The sequence below is a fragment of the Vipera berus genome, assembly GCF_964194415.1.
Source record: "Vipera berus genome assembly, chromosome: 1".
Classification (NCBI taxonomy): Eukaryota; Metazoa; Chordata; class Lepidosauria; order Squamata; family Viperidae; genus Vipera; species Vipera berus.
The window spans coordinates 296302781-296323169 of record NC_138202.1 but is presented as its reverse complement, the minus strand read 5'-3'; the positions used below and the strand labels follow the sequence as shown (position 1 = coordinate 296323169).

General features: G+C 38.0%; 1 protein-coding gene across 1 annotated transcript in view; it reads right to left on the bottom strand.

The window, feature by feature from the left end:
- Positions 1-19917, bottom strand: part of RSPH9 (radial spoke head component 9) — a gene marked incomplete at its 5' end in the record, with an annotated part of 30817 nt that extends 10900 nt beyond the window's left edge. Inside the window, 4 exons of the mRNA XM_081334631.1 lie at positions 8154-8300; positions 10090-10219; positions 15541-15700; positions 19691-19917. Of these exons, the coding sequence (XP_081190757.1) occupies positions 8154-8300; positions 10090-10219; positions 15541-15700; positions 19691-19917 (664 nt within the window). The remainder of the gene's footprint in view (positions 1-8153; positions 8301-10089; positions 10220-15540; positions 15701-19690) is intronic.
- Positions 19918-20389: the final 472 nt, after the last annotated feature.

The following is a 20389-nucleotide window of genomic DNA, read 5'->3' as shown; positions in this document are numbered from 1 at the left end:
CTTGTTCTTTTCATCCCTTATCTGCTTTTTTCCCAAAACATTAATAAACAGCAGTAAATAAGCGTCACTGTATTACTTTCAACTGTAAGAAAATGAATGGAAATTTTTCCTTCCCATTTTAAATAAATCACAACTCCCTATGTCATCTAAAAACAGAGGACTAATCTATTTAAATTAGGTATAAACTACCAGCAATAGTAGGATTGCATGATGTGTTCCTGCTAAGAAAAAAAAATCTGCAAATTATCAGTTCAGAGTGGTGGTAAAAAAATATCTGTCCATTTTATGGCAGCCTGTTGCTTGGATATTTAATGGGAATTTCATTTTAGTTCTCTACTTTATATCATATACCTAAACTTGACCTTAATCTCTCCTTTATTACACCAAATATTGTGGTAGCCTTTTTCTTTTAAAGAATCTCTAAATCTGTGCCGATAAGGTATTGGTTCTTTCATTTCTATTACATCATATCAGAATATATAATAAATTGTAAAAATGAGTTTCAGATATGACTTACTCCCAGAACATTAATTTTCACAGCAGTCCTGTTATGTCTATTTTTGAAATTTTGTGAATATACTGCCAAGATTAAAAGCAAGACCATTCAATAACTATGTCCATTCATTGCATTAAGTCGTGTTGTGGTTTTAAAAATTCTGGTTTGGAGCAATGAGTGAATCCTATCTTTGTTTGTCATGCTCAACAAAACACATGGATGAAATTGGTCTTGGAATGCCTTCCATATAAAAATAATCCACTGAGTCATATTCAGGATTTCCTTTGCATTACATCCCAATTGTTTTCCCCATCTGCATTTTTCAGTGTTAGCTATTATCTCTATTAGGGGTATAACAATAAATAATAAACTACTTTAAAAAAAATTAAATCAGATCACACAGAAATCAGCTGACAAATGTACTTGATATGTTTTAAATAATCAAGCTAACATCACAATAGATTCTTTTATACAGAGGTGATCAACCTGTGCCCTCCAAATGTTACTGAACTATTTTGTCCACCATCTCCAGTTGAATGATGGAGTCGTTTTTCAGCACATCTGCTTATAACATCAATCTGAATCAGAAACAATGGCAAATGTTAGATTTACCAAACGTTTGAAGAGACACTTGTATAACAACACTGAAAGAAAAGAAAATGTGAATCAGGAATCCCGGTATATATCTGGCAGAGGGTCGGTTAAATCCCTTTAATTAAAATATGAAAAATAATCTGCAGCTATATTCTTGAAATGCTAAAATAATACCATATCTGTGTCCTCAAATATTCAATAGTGCAGGAAAAATATAGGTGGTTAGAAAAACAAAAAACAGTAATTCTAACTGGTTCTGTTCGTATTACTATGTTCCATAAGGACTGAATCCAGACCAAAAAAAAAAAAATCACACTTCCAGGGAACACCCTATGATCAGTGTAGAATAGCAAAATCTCAGTACAGACACAGATTCTTGGCACGAAGAGGATGAGTGTGCGGCCTTTGATAAGAAAAGTCATGGGAGATCCTGATCTGAACAGATAAAACTGTTGGTACTAAGAAATCTACTGAAAAAGCCAATGCGCCTTTTTGAAAATTGTGTGAGCTCCAGCGGAGCTGACAGTCTCCTCTCCATATCCATAGTTCAAGAGGTCAATATATACCACACACAGTCTGGTTCCTCTGTCTTCACCTCACTAAAGAGTCCAAAACTTTCTCATATTACTTCATTAGGGTTTCTTCCTGCAGTGCTATTGAGCCTGGCACCACAGCGCCCCCTACTGGAGTTGGTTGGTATAGCAGCCCAAAGTTTAAACAGTTGGAAGACAGAGGAAAAGGAAAGACAAAGTCCATTTACCTGCTATCTTGGCCAGCAGCCAGATTATTATATCCCACCAGTCTGGGGAATAATTTATTTTCTAAACCGTCAAATGAGTTTGCTACTCCAGCAACTCATATCCGTGGGTCCTGGCATTGCTTCATGGATTTTTCTTTTTTTTTTGTTTAGTGTTGTACCATTTCCAAGTTTTTAAAGTACAGATTCTGAATGCTGCCCTTCTCCACTGACAAATGCACCGGATTCGCTTTTCCTCTGACCCTATTCCACTCCATCTTTCCAGCTTCATCCCCTTCCCAGCTCTATTATTTCCCCAACACAATTATTTTGCCCTCATCCATTACAGGCCTTTTAGTTTCATAAAACAACTTGAAAGGGTCTTGTCCCCGTGTGGCTTTTGGCAGGCTCAAAAGTAAAGTGCTTTGGCTCTTTCACTGGATTGTGGAGATGCTGCTTAGTGTTAAACTATGAAGGGGGAAGGCTCGGGTCACATCTGTGAAACGTTAGCGGAGAGAGGACAAGGAGGAAAGTAGGTGGCCAGCACAGCACAGCACTTTGTTGGGTTTTGCAAGGCCACTTGGGAGATAGGCGGCCATTTGTCTTGGAACCACTTCCATCCAATCCCGATAACAAGCTGCCTTGCCGTCTGCTTGCTGGCTAGGGGGCCGTAAATACCTTGGCAGACTTAGGCCTCTTGAATGGCTGGAGACAGAGCTTGATAGGGGATTAATCACTCCAGGAGGGGGGCTTTGAAGGGGAATTAATTAGCTGTGCTAATGCTTAAGAGATAAAGCAGGTTCATGTTTCTCAGCCTCAGTCCTCCCAGCACTTGTGGCTGTTGCAAGATCCAGAAAAACAGTATCAGAAAGACTTTGTAAATATCTGAAGAAAATCCACCAACAGTCCGTTCATCGCTAGATACCTGAAGGCAAACTTATTTATCTGTTTATTATTTTCTCAATTTCTATAGCCACCTACCTCAAATTTATTGTTTCGGGTAGCTATCAGCATGGGGGAAAAAGTTAAATAATAAAAAAAAGTAACAGCCAAAGTTAAAAACAAAATTACTAATGATAAACCAACGCAGCCGTTGCACAGGATTTGCCACATATTCTGATCCCCAGGCCCAGGCCTTTATGGCCTTACAAAAGGCCAATAAGGTTGGAGTCAACATAATTTCTGGGGGGAATGATGTTTCAAAGGGCAGGCACTATGATGGAAAGATCCTCTTCCTGAGCCCCCACCAGAGAACACTTCCTAACAGAAAGGACTTGGCCCCTTCCTGTCGGTAGTCCAATATTATACAATTCAGCTAAATCTCAGAGGCCTGGAAAAAAAGAGTAATGCCAATCTGAAACCAGAATTAAGTTCTAGTAATGAGCTACGGTATGTTCATCATCTTTCCCTAGTTTGGAAAGAGCTGGCATATGCACAAGCCGTATATAGTTCAAAGAGACTATTATTAAAATATAGTACTGTATTGAACTACTGCCACATGTAGCTTAGGAAGATCTATATCCTGAGACTAATTCTAAAAGCATGCCAACTTAACTGTAGACAAAACCCAGGTCAGCAATTTGTAAAGTACAAAATTACACCACATGTTTAGCATTGTGAAGCGATTCTCACATCTGCTACATTTGAGAAACAAAACATCCATAGGAAGCCTACATTTGCTGAATCCGCTTCTCATATTTCAGATTTCATAGCTCTGTAGTGAGACATGTTTACATTCTCCCAGACACAGAAGCCATCATTCCAAGATCATTTCTCTGCAAATTTGTTTCCTAGATCTATATATATATAGGTCTTTTCCCATCAATCTGAATATATCTTTGGTTATGTATTTATGATAACATGAATGAATGCTGACTGTGACTTACCCTATATAATTTTACAAAACCCACGCTATTTAATAACATCATCTGTACAAAGCAGTATGAATGATGGAAGCCTTGCTTAAAGTCATAAAGACTGATGTGGAAATATTTTTCTTTCTCACTCAAGCATTTTGCTTCCAAAATCTGTATAGTTCATCATCAAGTAAACAATGGCTGGGTCATGTAAAATGCAATTCCTCTGTTATGTCACAAGATATGAACAAGCAAATAAACTTACCGGTAAACATGATAAACTTTATACTGGATGGAAGGATTAGATTAGATTAGATTAGATTAGATTAGATTAGATTAGATTAGATTAGATTAGATTAGATTAGATTAGATTAGATTAGATTAGATTAGATTTTTTGTAGAATCATAGAACTGGCAGGGACCTCAGAGGTCTTCTAGTCCAACCTCCTCCCCTAGGCAGGAGTCTTTATTCCATCCTGGACAAATGGTTGTCCAATCCTTTCTTGAAACCACCAAAGATGGAGTATCCACAACTCCGGAAGTCAAGCTGTTCCATTAACTAATTGTTCTCACTGTCAGGAAATTTCTCCTTAGTTCCAAGCTGCATCTCTAACTTCCACCCATTGCTTCTTGTCTTCTTGTCAAATGCTTTGGAGAATAAATCAACCCCCTCTTCCCTGTGACAGTCTTTCAAGTAATGGAAGACACTATCATGTCACCTCTAAGCCTTTTTTTTGTTAGGCTAAACATATCTAATTGCCTTAGCCGTTCATCTTTCGGTTTAGCCTCCAGATCCCTGATCATCTTTGTCCCTCTTCTCTGCACTCTTTCTGAGGTCCCAGCACCTGTATCATGGTGACCAGAACTGGATGCAGTATTCCAAGTACGGTCTTACTAATGCAGTGCAGAGTGGTTCTATCACTTCTCATGTTCCTGATGCTGTATCTGTTGATGCAGCCTAGGACTGCATTGACTTCTCTGGCAGCTACAACACACAGCTGGCTCATAATTAAGTGGTGGTGCACTAGGACAACCTAGATCCCTCTTACAGTTTATATTGTTGGGCCAGGTACTGCCTATTCTGCGCATTAGGTTTTTCCTGCCTAAGTGCACAAACATACTTTTCTCATCACTGAACTGCATCTTGGTTGGATACAGTCCAATGCCCAAGTCTATCAAAATCCTTCTGAATCTTAAGTCTATCTTCCAAAGATGCAGTCCAGTGGTGAAAAAAGTAAGGGATTTTTTTTCCTCATCAATGAACTTCTTGTTGGATAGGGCCCAATGCTCAAGTCTGTCAAGGTCCTTCTGAACCTTCAGTCTGTCTTCCAAAGGATTAGCAATTCTAGCTAGCTTGGTGCCATCTGCAAATTTGATGAATGCCCCTTCAGTCCCCTCATCTAGGTCATTTATGAAGATGTTGAAGATTATTGGGTCCAAGACAGAACCTTGAGGTACTCCACGCTTCCTTCCATATAAATTTAGTTCCACTGAGGACCATATGCTGTGGTTGGTCAGCCAACTGCAAATCCATCTGGCTGTAGTACTATCTATCCTATCTATCATATATGGTATCGTATGGTATCGTATTACATTACATTATGTTACATTACATAATTCATTATAATAATCCCTCATCATGAGACAGACAAGTTTGTGATATTAAAAAGAATGGTGGGATGAAAAATCACTCTGGTCAAAAATGCTAGGGGAAGGTGTAAATTAGCAGCCCCCAACCAACCCTGACTGCTCTTTAGAAGGCCAGATCCTGAAGCTAAAACTCAAATACTTTGGCCACCTAATGAGAAGGAAGGACTCACTGGAGAAGAGCCTAATGCTGGGAAAGATTGAGGGCAATAGAAGAAGGGGACGACAGAGAATGAGGTGGCTGGATGGAGTCATTGAAGCAGTAGGCGTGAGCTTAGATGGACTCCAGAAGATGGTAGAGGACAGGAAGGCCTGGAGGAACATTGTCCATAGGGTCGCGATGGGTCGGACACGACTTCGCAACTAACAACAACAACAACCTTTTGGACACCAGGAACTGGTTCCGTTAAGAGAGGTTTTTCCAGAGATCAAAGGGGGCATGGTTTCTCATACTATCTGCATCCCATGGATAGGGCTTCACTTGTTTGTGCAGCCCGGTTTCTGGCATGCCATGGCCTGGTGCCGGTCCAGGGACCAGGGTCTGGAGACCCCTGGTCTAAATCTTTTAAAAGAGACAATGATTCACTATGATAACTTTTATTTCTCTTTCTACTTTTTTGCAATAATATCTAAAGGCAAAAATCTATCCCTGGGCTTAAAGTATTTTAAAATTTAAAATTATCCATAATTCCAATTTACCAATTTCAGCTCATAAACAAACAACCTGAAATAAAAACAATTGTTTCAAACCAACTTTGAAATGACATAGGTTTGCTAAATGTAATACAGTTGCCGAGTAAAAAAGAATGAAACAAAAATTCAGAGACAAGGAAAAATCTTTGCTACAAAATCAAATTCCTACCTTAAACCTAGCATTCGTAATTCAAGTCTATGAGCATCTTGCTTTAACATCTTATTAAATATAGTCAAGGAAGCACAAGGAGTGGCATTGGTTAAAGAACTGCGGATTTTCATTGCCTTACAGTAGGAACTACAATTTTTGCATACCATAGCAAGTGTATGGTCACAATTCTCCACTGCTCAAGACTGCTGCAGATTGCCGACTGTGTGGCTAAGTGCAACAGTTCATCAAAGAAAACTTTGAACCAAACCTCAAGATAGAAGGTTAGAGTTAACAAGACCACATTTAGATAAGACAAAGCAATATTGGATGGAAGGGGCATGTAAAATGCTCATAAAAGCTCCTCTATCACTGGTAGTCTTATCTCACACAGCAGGACACCGGCTGCTACAAACCCTTCCTAATTAGGAGGAAACATAAGAGTTTAAACAGCTCAGGGTGCTGACACATGAAGCAGGCAAAACTACCCAATGAAAAGATGTGACAGGCTTTGTATGGCTTTTGTTTAAAAACTCACAGCACCGATCATTTAGTTTGTCATTATGTGAAAAAAGGAATGTGCAGTTCAATGTAATTCGATCCTTAAGTAGATTCTGTCCAGTTTTGTATAAAATTGGTACCATATCTAGTTCTCCTAAGTTTATGTGTGATGTTTCAACATGTATATTTTTGTACACTACTACCCATAACATATACAGGCAGTCCTCAACTTACAACAGTTCATTCAAAGTTACAATGGCACTGAAAAAAGGGACTTATGACAGTTTTTCACACTTATGACCATTGCAGCATCCTTAGGGTCACATGACCAAAATTCAGATGCTTGGCAACTAACTCATATTTATGACCATTGCAGTGTTCTGGGGTCATGTGATCATCTTTTGTGACCTTCTGACAAGCAAAGTCAATGGGGAAGCCAGATTCACTTAACAACCACAGTGATTCACTTAACAACTGTAGCAAAAAGGTTGTAAAATGGGACAAAACTAACTTAACAAATGTCTCACTTGGCAATATAAATTTTGGGCTCAATTGTGGCCATAAGTTGAAGATTAACCTGTACTTTTTGGACACAGCTTTCAAGTTACAAGTTATTACAAAAATGACAATATAAGCCCATCTATTTCCTGATGGTTTTCATTTCATCAAATTATTTCTGTTTAAAAAGGAATTTGTGATTATTTTTTACATCCTTAATGGAACACTGGTGCAGCCTTTTAGTTTTTGCATGTGTTACATACTTTTTTCTGTGGAATCTGATTTACTGGTTATTGTTTAGCTTTTATTTAGGAAAAAAAGTATACAGGGAAGTGAAAGTATTTGAAAGGGGTATTTAACAAAATATACTAGCACTATATAGCACCTTTCCTTAAAGTGCTAAAACAGATGTGACCTGTAAAAGGCTCAGCAAGTTCAGAAACTTTTCTAGTAAAAGTGTCGATGTGCATACAGATAAATATTAAGACAACTACTGAATCTTCTGAAGCTGCCACACCAAGCTGTTTTAACAATTCAAAGATGGTCTTCCATAAGGCATGTGGGCTCTTCTACAAGGTTTTGTATAGCGTAAAATATATTATTTGATTTCGTTTTTTTATTTTGAGAATTGCTGTAATGAAAGAAAGTCATGCCTCTTCAAAGTAAATTCATATACTGAGAGGAATAAATTTTTAAAATGGGAATATTATACACAAATTCCCACTCAATTCAGTCTGAGTCAAAAAAATAAATTTAGTTATATGCACCTGTATTGTCTTGTGCATTCCTCTCCAATTTCAGTTTAAGGATAAGAGAATTGCAGGTTAATCCAAAAGCTAAATGGCTAAAACACATTTGAGTGAAACATATGAAATAATCATTATTTCTTTTACACGACAAAAGGCAAATATCTCTTCTTTACTGGGCCCCAAGTGCCACCCACTGTCTTTTCCAGTTTGCATTTGGGATAATACTTTTTCCTACCTTTAGGGATATCATGTTCAAGAGAATCCAAAAAGTCAATTGCTGGATCCAAGTCAGCTTTTTCCAGCAGAGTTTTATTCTTCAATTTTACAGGCTCAGTAAAATGAAAATAGGAGCTTAACTTTTTTGCTTCTGTCAGGGACAAACCTATTGATGAAAGTGAAAAAAAAGGAAATCAGCACTCCTCAGTAGTCTCTTTTAGTAATGTATTTCCATTCTTCAACTTACAGCAAGTTCACTTTCTTAATTGACCTATGAAATATTTAGGCATTTTATTTGACTGATTAATTAATCAATTGCTTTACTTGTACAACTTAAGGCTTGTATACATACGGCTTCTCCCTCTTATTTTTTCCACCATACCCGAGGCACTGATGGTGCTATTTATCTAAGTGGACAAATAATTAGAAATGGGTGGTGAGACGTTTTAAGTAATTTCATTCACACTAACAAATTTGAGTTGATCAAAGAAAATCTTTCAGTGGTAAAGTCCAACAGAATTCTGAAGCATACATGAAATGTTGCAATGCCTAAACTCAGAGGACATTTCTGCGCCTCGGAGATCTCTCCGGCTGTGAAAACCCAACATGGACAGCTTCCCACCATTTTGACATGGGAAAATATGAAAACTACATTAACTGTAAAATAGGGATATAATCACTAAAAATAAAGAAATTCCCAAACTCTTCTGCTAAAAAGCCATCCTGACCTATTAATGATATCACTTTGCAGCCCTAATCTCCACCCGTAAAAGTTATGAAGAGGCCCTGCTAACCCATGTCATAAAAGAGCTGAGAGGAGAAGACACATATTTCTCTGCTAAGTTTATGTCAGCTCAGCAAATGTGAACATCCAGCTAAGCCCGTACATTGCTAGATGGAAAGCAGTACTCATCAGCATAGGATAACTCAGGAGATATAAGACTATATTCTGCAGAGAGAGGAAACTTACTGCCCTCCAGATGTTTGGGACAAATTCCATGTTTCTTCTCATCAGTTGGAGCTACGTAACACAAAATATCTGAAAAAGAGCTGTATGCATACCCTTGCTTTACGCTCTTGTATACAAGAGAATTCAGTTTCCCAGTGCGCTACTGTAACCTAGCCGGCATGGTAACAGCACTTCTTAGAATAGCTAGAATGTCTTGAGCAAAAACATGAACTTGGAGAAGGATGCCTTTTCCCCCTTATTTTATGGCTACCGTTGCCAGATAATAAACAAGGAGTTCAGACTGCATGTCCCTTTTTTCCCCTCTTTTCTTCACAGTAGCTTACAACACTGGGGTGAAAGAGGAGCTTCTATCTAGATCTTTTCATTATTTTTTTGTTTATTTGCACAATACATAGACACTGCAACTGAGATGGTAAAAAAAGCCTGAGTGTTTGTGTGTGTGTGTGTGTGTGTGTACATTTTGCAAGAACAAAGAAAAAGAATACTGCATGCCTCCAAACTGTTAAATGAGAAGGGTCAGTGTGGTTTAAAGAAGAAAGTGCCCTTTCCTCAGGAGGGTTCCATACAACAACAGCCACCAAGATTTCAAACCAATAAACACGTTAGACGTGAACTTATAAACCATGAAGCAGAAGTTGGAAACTTAACTGCATGGCTTGATATTCATATCTTTCCCCTTTGCTCTTGTGAACTAAAAGTGGAAGAGCGATGTGGAGAAACTCTAAATGCTAACATTATGCTCGATGTACATAAAAAATTGAGTAGCAGCAATAACGTATCCTTTCCTATTCTGAAAACATGACATTTTTGTGTGTGTTTTACACACATCCTGCTTCCTTATATGCACAATACATAACTTGTGCATCTGCCATGTGCACGGGTATGTCTGTCATATATGAGTTGTGACTAACTGTTGAACAAAATTTTAAAAACCCAACATATGTGATTACAGTCATTTTAGAGTTCAGAGACAATGCAGATTTACCTTCAAAGCTCCTGTTCACATGCACAGGTCCAAGTGGAGATTTTACATATGCGCCCCGTGGAACAATGCCAACTTCTTGATCTATCTGATGTATTGTGGCTACCAGACGGATCTCCTCCTTGACCAAGGGCTATAAGAAAAAGCAAACATTAAAATCTATTCTCTATATTTGATAAGAATGAGACTTGGGACAGAATAATATTCCTTTCAATCTAATAGGTATGAAAACTGCCCAGAGTTACTGGAAGTCAGACAGCATAAAAAAATGATAAATTATTGTTATTATTATTCCTAGGTTACTAATGAAAAAGTTAATTAGAACAATCATATTAATTCTTTTTTAAAATTAGTTTATCTCCCTCTTAATGAACTTAGAGGTCGATATATTCAGATATATTTACTGTATTTAAGATGTTTTCATTGCAAAAACATTAGTGAAGAGGAAGTAACTTTGTTCCTTCTTAAATACCCTATTTATATTACAAATGGAAAGGAAAATACAATTATGGAGTATTATGGAGAAAACTATTCCATATACAAATAGTATTTAGTTGTGTTCCACAAGAAGCAATACAAATATTCAGTGAGACTAGAAACAGTCTTTCAATACAAACAGTAATGAAGTGGTATTCTAATGTCACCTATAGCCCATTAATGAAAATATTGGTATTCTGAAAGGTTCTTGTGCTATTATTTGCTAAAATATTGTCTGCCAGTATTGTTCTATCTATGCAAAAAAATTGATGTTCACTGTGTCTATGAGCTGTAGATAGCAGAAACAAATTCCCATAATCGCCTCCCAAAGGGAATTAATTACAACTGCTATAAAACATGCAAGTCATTTTTATTTATCACTCTTAGTGCCTAGCTCTACAAATTATCAGAGTCTTTTCATTATTTTTTAATCCTTACACCTAATAGACAGGGATAATTTAAATCCCATTCTGCAAATAGAAAACTGAAATGGGAATGTGGAATATCACCTAATAAAAATCATGAGCGAAACTGAGATTTCAAATCCAGACACCAAACTAGTAAACTCTTCAGAATACTATACTTCAGTGGTGGCGAACCTATGGCACGCGTGCCAGAGGTGGCACTCATTGCCCTCTCTGTGGCCCATGTGCTGTCGCCCCAGCCCCACCTCCCCCATGGCGCCCTCCTCACCAGCAGCCCTCCTGGAGGAGAGTTGCCCCCAGGCGCGGCCCACGCAAAGCAGCGCAGCCTAGGACATGGCAGCCAGGCAGCAGGGACAACACTCCGCACTCGCACCCCGTTACGTGCAGATGCTGCTGCGGGGCATGGGGCGTGGCCACCATGGCGCTGCAGGGCCGCCTGGGCAATCTGCTGCGGTGGGCTGTGGAGGCAGTGGGTAGCCCTGCTAGCGGGCGGGGCTGAAGTGTGGGGTGGGCGGGGCAGGGCAGGGCAGACGGAGCAGGGGGCGGAATGGGCAAGGTGGTGGAGCAGGCCAGGGGGCAGGCAGTTTTTCAGCACTCGGTCTCTAAAAGGGTCGCCATCACTGCTATACTTTCATGTTGTGTCTAGTCGACACGGGGTGTCTGCAGAAACTTTAATTTGTCCATCATCATTCACACAGATAACTTAGGGCCACTTATAAGGAGAACGTGATATCCTCATTATAAAAGCTTTGTGGACTATGGATTCATTTTCAGATACAAATTGCTAATTATAATAAATACAGGTAGTCCTCAATTTACAACCATTCGCTTAGTGACCATTTGAAGTTACAAACAGCACTAAAAAAGTGACTTATGACCATTTTTCGCACTTACGACCGTTACAGCACCTCCATCAAAATTTGGATGCTTAGCAACTTGTTCATATTGATGATGATGGTTGAAGTGTCCCGGGGTCACGTGATCACCTTTTGCAACCTTCTAACAAGCAAAGTCAATGGGGAAGCCAGATTCACTTAATAACCGTGTTGCTAACTTTTAACAACTGCAGTGATTCAATTAACAGCCGTGACAAGATAGGTTGTAAAATGAGTCAAAATTCACTTAACAACTGTTTTCCTTAGCAAGAGAAATTTGGGGCTCAACTGTGGTCGTAAGTCAAAGACAAGTTGTAGGCTTAGGATCAGGTTATATAAAAGATCTATATAAAAAGTGGGGACATGATAGCAGTCTTCCAATATCTCAGGGGCTGCCACAAAGAAGAGGGAGTCAAACTATTCTCCAAAGTGCCTGAGGGCAGGACAAGAAGCAACATATGGAAACTGATCCAAGGAGAGAAGCAACCTAGAACTAAGGAGAAACTTCCTGACAGTGAGAACAATTAACCAGTGGAACAACCTGCCTCCAGAAGCGGTGAATGCTCCAACACTGGAAGTTTTTAAGAAGAGAGGGGACAGCCATTTGTACGAAATGGTATAGGGTTTCCTGCCTAATAATAATAATAATTAATAATAATAATAATAATAATAATAATAATAATAATAATAATAATAATAATTTTCTATAGGAACCTGACTAGGTTTTTTAAAATGTAGAGAAAGTAGGGATCAACAGAAGCAAATTTGGCAGGAATAGGAGAAAGAATATCTCAGTAGTGGCTGCCACATTTTGAAATCCACATTCATCAAAGGCCTGGTTAACTCTGTTGGCCTTGGTTTAAACTTATGTTGGTTTTATCTGATGAATGTGACTTATTTCTCAATATACTTCATTTATACTTGATTTTACATTAATTACGATTGTCTACATCTAAAAATTTAGTCTGTGTTGAGCAATTGTTAGTGCTATTTTAATAGAAAAGTAGACAAAAATGAAGTAAATATACACTGGGTCACAGGAATTTCTGATATTGATTGATGCAAAAAATATATACCTTGCACTTATACTCTGCACTAAGAAGTTCTAAGGCAAATATAAAAATTCAGTCATTTTACATTTAAAAATTATTTTCCTTTTATATCAAATAGAAATGTAGAATGCAATATTAACCAAAAAATTTAAAGTATTTTAAAGAAAGAGAAATCAAATCAAGATTGCAGGCTAATTTTTTTCCTAACTTTACTCATGTCTGAGTATTTTAGGGGAGAATGAAAGAAGCTTTATTTTAGACACAGCCATTAAAAATAGTTTTTCCATTATCCCAATTAAATATAATGTAGATTTGGCCTGAATGATGTGGACCTTAATTATAGCATGAGTAAATGTAATGTGTTGTGTTTATAACAATCCTTGGAAAGTACTGAGAAATTAATATTCATACTAAAGGTAGTATATTGTATACTTCATATTCTGTATTTTTCTTCAATGCTTTTCCATCCATATTATGTAAACTGTAAGCTCAGTGAACAAGGATCGTAGGATTTGTACTTAGTTATCCATTATTCATCAGAAAAAAATTAAGCCTTAGAAAAAATCTATAACTAAAGTCAGCTTGAACATGTTTGTATTGAAAGTATCAAGTTTCCATTCACATTCAGTCATTTCAACATGTTTTCTCATATCTGATTAATAGCTTTGTGACTATTAAGAATAACTCAGGGTGGGGAAGAAACTCTAGCTGAAGGGAAAAATGCCCAATTCTACCCTGCCAAATGATGCAGGGCTAAATGTGAGTTTAAAACCTCTTGTAATCTCCCATCTCTTAAAGCGATCATATTCAGAACTCTTTTCCCGATGTAAAGAAAATCAATAAGGAATTATTCTTTCATTATTGCTGCAAGAATAAGAATCTCATTTTCCCTGCTCAGCACTCAAAAGGTCTCTCCTTCTGAGTACTTTGAAGAAAATATTTTCTCTGCTGCTAATCTGAGGTGAAAATCTTGTACCTGGAGAGAAAAAGAATCTACAGTAGAGAATTGTAGAATTTTTATGTAGAAACCTACATAGGCCAGAGACTCCCAGTCCAGAACAAAATAATTGCATATTTCCATCTCCATTCCTTCTATTTGTAAGAATAGCTATTCATCTAGTCAGAAACTTAATTCTCAAGTTTTGTGGACAACACCCATTTGCCTAGTATTAGTCATTCTGGAGTAAACATCAACATGAAATTGCTAACAATGGAAAAAAACAAGAAATGTACTTCCCATTATTTTAGTCATTTTTTTGCGTGCAATTTTATCCCAAATAATTAGCCAAAATAGCAGATTGCTATTTGTGGCTTCATCACTATGAAGCTCACAATACATGTGAACCATCTGAATAATAAGAACAACCCCAGACTTAACAATTGTTGATAAGACAAAAAAATCCAGTCTAAACCACTTTATGTGCCAACCAGGATAATAAACTAACTATCATTATAATAAATCTTTAGCAATTTAAAAATCGTACAAACAAAGGATTTTGTTTTTTTCATTTTGGGCAAAGGGGGTCATGTTCTGCCTACAAATCTTTTTCTTTCTCCAAAAAAAGTACATCACTGAGAACACAGTCTTTTTTTTGTTTGTTTGTTACACTATTCCACAAAATTGCTGCTGGCAAATGTGTGGGTGAGAGTCTAAAATACCCAAATTCTGAGTGTGCCTACCAACGCCTGCTCTTTATTTCTTCCATCTGTAGCTGGATAAAGAATGATCAGCTGAGAAAAATGAAGAGGAAACAGCAGACAGAACTATCTTTTCGGTCAACTAGCTTTTCATATCATCAGTTCTTTTCAGGCCAGCAGCACCCAAGGATTCAATTATGGAAGACATATCTTGAACTTCCCACAGCTAATTAACCCATCTGCAGTTTGTTAAAATTGATTTGTACATGCCTTGGTTTTTGGGGAGTGGAAGGAAGGAAACAAATGACCAGCAGGACAGAACCTCTAATTTAACGAAAAGTTTTCTTCCTTTGGGAATTTGAAGGAAAGGATCAACAGAATGTCTATTTTTAAATTTAATATTTTTAAACATTGGAAGTGGGGAAGGAGGATAGGCAAAAGACTATTAAGGCTATATATACTTTCTCTGGATTTCCCCATGTTCCTTTTTTTAAAAACTTTTTTTTCCTTTTTTTTCAAAAAGCTCTGGAGTCACTCCAAGCTTTAATGTGGCCATTGGACCTCACTGTACCCCTGTCTTAAGGTCGCTGTGAGAGAAAAGAATGGATGGAAAATTAAATCTGTTGCCTAAGCCTATGGTACTAGTTTAATTTACAGGATGTTGATTCCTGTCTCAGTGTCACTGAAACCAAGGTCAAAAACAACATTTCATCTATAGCAAAGTAAATGTAAAACATATACTGCATTCTTAAGTACTGTAGTTCATTCTTGAGGCAAAGAATGTTTGACAAATATCTGAAAGGTTAATGGGAATCCCACATTCTCTAATCAGGTTAGACAAAGGACGAGATAGAAATGCCCCAAAAGTAAATAAGCATGATGAAAAGAACATTGTAACAAATATTTTTTTAAAAAAACCCATAGAAATGATATAGAATATTCATAAACAATTATGTACAAAGATCAAAAGATCACTCATTGACTTACTCCAATTTCTTCTTCGTATGGTCTTTCACCTTCTTCTTTTTTCTCGGAGGATTCATACTCATAAGACGGGTCCCCTTGGAAACGTCCCTTTAATCCTGCAGTGACTGCAATCAATTCTTCTGAGGGGGGTGGCAGAAGACTCCAATCCACACCATTCAAGCTATCCACCCAACCCAAAAAAAATAAAAAGGGTTTAGTATCATTAAACAAGGAAAACAAATCAGAAACTTCTTTATAGACATTTATGGGGTCCATCAAAAATCCCCATTAAAATTGTCAAAGGAACAGCTGACAAGCAAGAGTTACAGTGGGGAATAGGACAGGATAGAACAGCAGAAAAGACTTGGAACAGCATGAATGGCTCACAGATTGAATTTTAAGCCAAACAATCTCAATTTCAATTGCAATGCTGCCATGAATCAAGTAGGTAGCCATTCTCTCACCACCACCACCACCACTCCTCTTCATTTGCCATATGGGATATGGTATTAGACCAGACATGTCAAACTCGCGATGTCACGTGACGTCATGCAACGTATCACGACGGTTTTGCCATTGCCGGCAATGGGGTGGGCGTGGCTTCCGCATGACGCATCCGGCCGGCAGTTTGACAACCCTGTATTAGACCTTATGGCAGTTGTAGACATTACAACTTCTTAATGTAACTATGTGCTCTGAATACTTGAAATTCCTGTATATTGATTTTATCCATTAACATGATTTATGTGTGTCTCAAGCATATTCAATAATCACATAAAATCATTAAAAGCAAAATCATAACATGAAAAGAACATATCAAACCATTAATTTTATGTTAAACACCCTTCAGGTCTATGTCCCTATCGATTCACTGAAGCTTTTATTTGCCTTTATTTATGTAACATGTTAACAGAATCAATCTTATTTTACTAAAATCAACACTGCTAATTATTTTTGTTCTTTTTATAATCCACAAAGGTTCTTTCATAAGAATATAGTACTGAATGTTTAAATGTGGGAAAATCACAGAAAATCAGTCATTTCCCATTAATTTATTTAGTTCAGTAGCTTTTCTTCTGTTCCAAGACTGACTGTACAGACCTTAAGATTTCAACATAATGTAAGCCTCTCTCTCTCTCCATGTTTTGCCTCACTTCCTTTTTTATAGTACATTGTTAGACCTGACTAAATTCTTTGAAGGAAAAAAGTAACATGAAATGATTATGCAAGTATGCACACGTAACTTACAAAGCATCCATTTAACCCTGGAAGAAAGATACAAGCAGTGTTTCTTTGTATGCATTCCCACCCATTGCAAAACACCATTCTGCGAAGATTTGCATACCCCTTATTTTGCCTGCTTAAAAGATGAAGTGATGACAAATTATGATTGTTACAATTTTGTTCATATTTAGTTGGTCTTACTTAATAAATCATTCCTGATCACGGATTTTATTTTTTTTAAAAGAAATTGGCAGAATCCAATTCCTGGTCTGAGAAACCTGTAATTGTCATTTCACATTGCAGAGTGAATTATACTGCTCTACTGAGCCTACATTAACAGATTTTTAAAAATAGTTTGATTATTTGTAAAATGGTCCTAATTCTTCCAGGTCAATAGTAAAAACTGCAAATGAAAATCCTGTCCCTGAAGAGAAGTTGGGTTAGGCAAGAAAATGGTAAGTGACATCTGTCCAGCCTAGACGAGTTCAAATCACCAGGACCAGATGGATTACACTCCAAGGTTCTCAAAGAACTGGCAGATGTGATCTCAGAACCACCAAACTATATTTTTCAAAGATCCTGGAGCACTGGAGAACTACCAGAGGACTGGAAAAGAGCTGATGTAGTTCCCATCTTCAAAAAAGAAAAAAAAATGGATCCAGGAAATTACAGGCCTATCAGCCTGACCTCAATACCTGGGAAGATTCTGGAAAAGATAAAATAACGAATCAGCGAACACCTAGAGGCAAACAAATTCATTACTAAAAGCCAACATGGGTTTGCCAAAAAAAGATCATGTCAGACAAATCTTATTGCATTCTTTGACCAAGTGACAAAATTAGTGGACCAGAGGACTTGGACTTCAGTAAGGCATTTGATAAAGTAGATCATAACCTACTACTTGATAAGATAGAAAAATGTGGGTTAGATAGCATCACCACCAGATGGATTCGTAGCTGGCTGACGGGCTGTACTCAGTGTGGGTACATGGAACTGCATCTACTTGGAGGGAAGTGTGTAGTGGGGTGCCCCAGAGCTCTGTTCTAGGCCCAGTGCAACATTTTCATCAACAATTTGGATGAGGGGATAGATGGGGAACTCATCAAATTTGCAGATGACACCAAGCTGGCAGGAATAGCCAACACTCCAGAAGATAGGCTTAAGATACAGGAGGATCTGGACAGACTTGAACATTGGGCACTATCTAACAAAATGAAATTCAATGGTGAAAAAGTAAGGTTCTACTCTTAGGCAAGAAAAACCAAATGCACAGGTATAGTATAGGCGGTACCTTGCTCAATAGTAGTGACTGTGAGAGGGATCTTGGAGTCCTAGTGGACAATCACTTAAATATGAGCCAGAAGTGTGCTGCAGCTGCCAAAAAAGCCAACACAGTGCTGGGCTGCATTAACAGAGGGGTAGAATCAAGATCACGTGAAGTATTAATACCACTTTACAATGCCTTGGTAAGGTCACATTTGGAATACTGCATCCAGTTTTGGTCACCACAATGTAAAAAAGATGTTGAGACTCTAAAAAGAGTACAGAGAAGAGCAACAAAGATGATTAGGGGACTGGAGGCTACATATAAGGAACGGTTGCTGGAATTGGGTATGTCTACTTTAATGAAGAGAAGGGCAAAGGGTGACTTGATAGCAGTCTTCCAATATCTCAGGGGCTGCCACAAAGAAGAGGGAGTCAAGCTATTCTCCAAAGCACCTGAAAGCAGGACAAGAAGCAATGGATGGAAACTAGTCAAGGAGAGAAGCAACCTAGAAGTAAGGAGAAACTTCCTGACAGTTAGAACAATTAACCAGTGGAACAACCTGCCTCCAGAAGCGGTGAATGCTCCAACACTGGAAGTTTTTAAGAAGAGACTGGACAGCCATTTGTCTGAAATGGTATAGGGTTTCCTGCCTGAGCAGGGGGTTGGGCTTGATGACCTCCAAGGTACCTTCCAACTTTATTATTATTATTATTATTATTATTATTATTATTATTATTATTATTATTATTATTATTATTATTATTATTGGCATCATTTAAAAAGAAAGCAAAGTTCTTAATAGTTCTTTTTAAATCATTTTTTATTTTTATTTTGTTATCTTTTGTCCACTAGTTTCAGCTCTTTAGGACAGCAGAAGCTCCAGAAGCATACGGATTGCTATTGTGCCTTTTCAGCTACAGATAGTACCCCGCTTATGAGCAATATTGTGTAGTGGGTTTCAATAGGCAAGGAGCAGACCAGCATAGTTACAATATCATTTACTGACTCAAACTAGAACTGGAGAACTGCAGGCAATTGCCTGTAATTTATACTCTGAACCCACAGGGCCTTAACCAATCACAATACTTGACAACACCCCCCCACACACACAAATATGAATGTTCAGTTTCCCTCCAAAACAGTTGTAGTCAGTGCTTTTTTTGTAAAAGAAAAAGGTGCCGGAACTCACACATGTCATACAACCCGCCTTGCCTACCCTACAAGGTTCCATCCAAAAAAGGTGCCGGAACTCCGTTCTGAGCGTTCTATGAGAAAAAAAGCCCTGGTTGTAGTTAACAGTCAGGGTCATCTAAAGGTTTGTTTCATTTATTTCATTTTTATTATTATTATTATTATTATTATTATTATTATTATTATTATTATTATTATTATTATTATTATTATTATTATTATTATTATTATATTATTAATTATTATTAATTATTATTATTAATTATTATTATTATTATTATTATTATTATTATTATTATTATTATTATTATTATTATTATTATTATTTTAGCTTCACAAGCAGTTGGCATTAAGTTACTTAGGGCAAAACTCACTTAACAAATTTCTCACTTAGCAACATGAAGTTTGGGCTCAATTGTGGCCATAGGTAGAGGACTACCTGTACCCTGTTCAAGCACGGGAAGAATAGGGCCAACCCACCCTCCCCACCTGTAGAGGCGGCTTCTGAGCCCAGCCCTGTCTGGTCCCAAGCCCTCGGCGATATAGTACGCTCCTCGGATGCCTTGGATGCGGCCCCAGAGGCGGACCTGCTCGAAACGGTAGTCCCTGCGCACCAGCAGCAGGGAGCTCCTCAGGGCGGCCCGTTTCTCCGGGCTCAAGCATATCCCGTTGCCGGCCACGAGGTCCAGCGCGTAAGGCAGCGTCTCAGCATCCATGACGGCGGGGCTGAAGACTACCGACAAGCCCGGACTACCCGCGTCTCGTTGCCGAGCAACGGTCTCCCGGGCGCCGCGTTTCTCCCGATTATCGCGAGATTTGAGTCTCTCTCTCTCTCTCTCTCTCTCTCTCTCTTTTTTTTTTTTTTTTAACCCTCGGCGGATCTTTGAATTTCCCCGTCCGGAGGAGGTTTTTCGTGTGTGTGTGTGTGTGTGTGTGTGTGTAGTTTGCTGCAGGAGTTGATGCAACTTTTTTTCTTCCTCCTTCCGTTCCAGAAAGGGAAACAGGGTGGTTTGGTGGCTCTTCATCCATTTTACCTTATTCCGCTTTTAAGTGACAACAATCATGACGCTGCCGGGCTTGAATTGTTTGGGAAAGCGTAAAAATGTAATCTTTCTAAATAATGCAGTAGATAAAGAGTGCCGCTCACATTTTGAAATGCATATGAAGAAACTCTGGATACGGGCACGC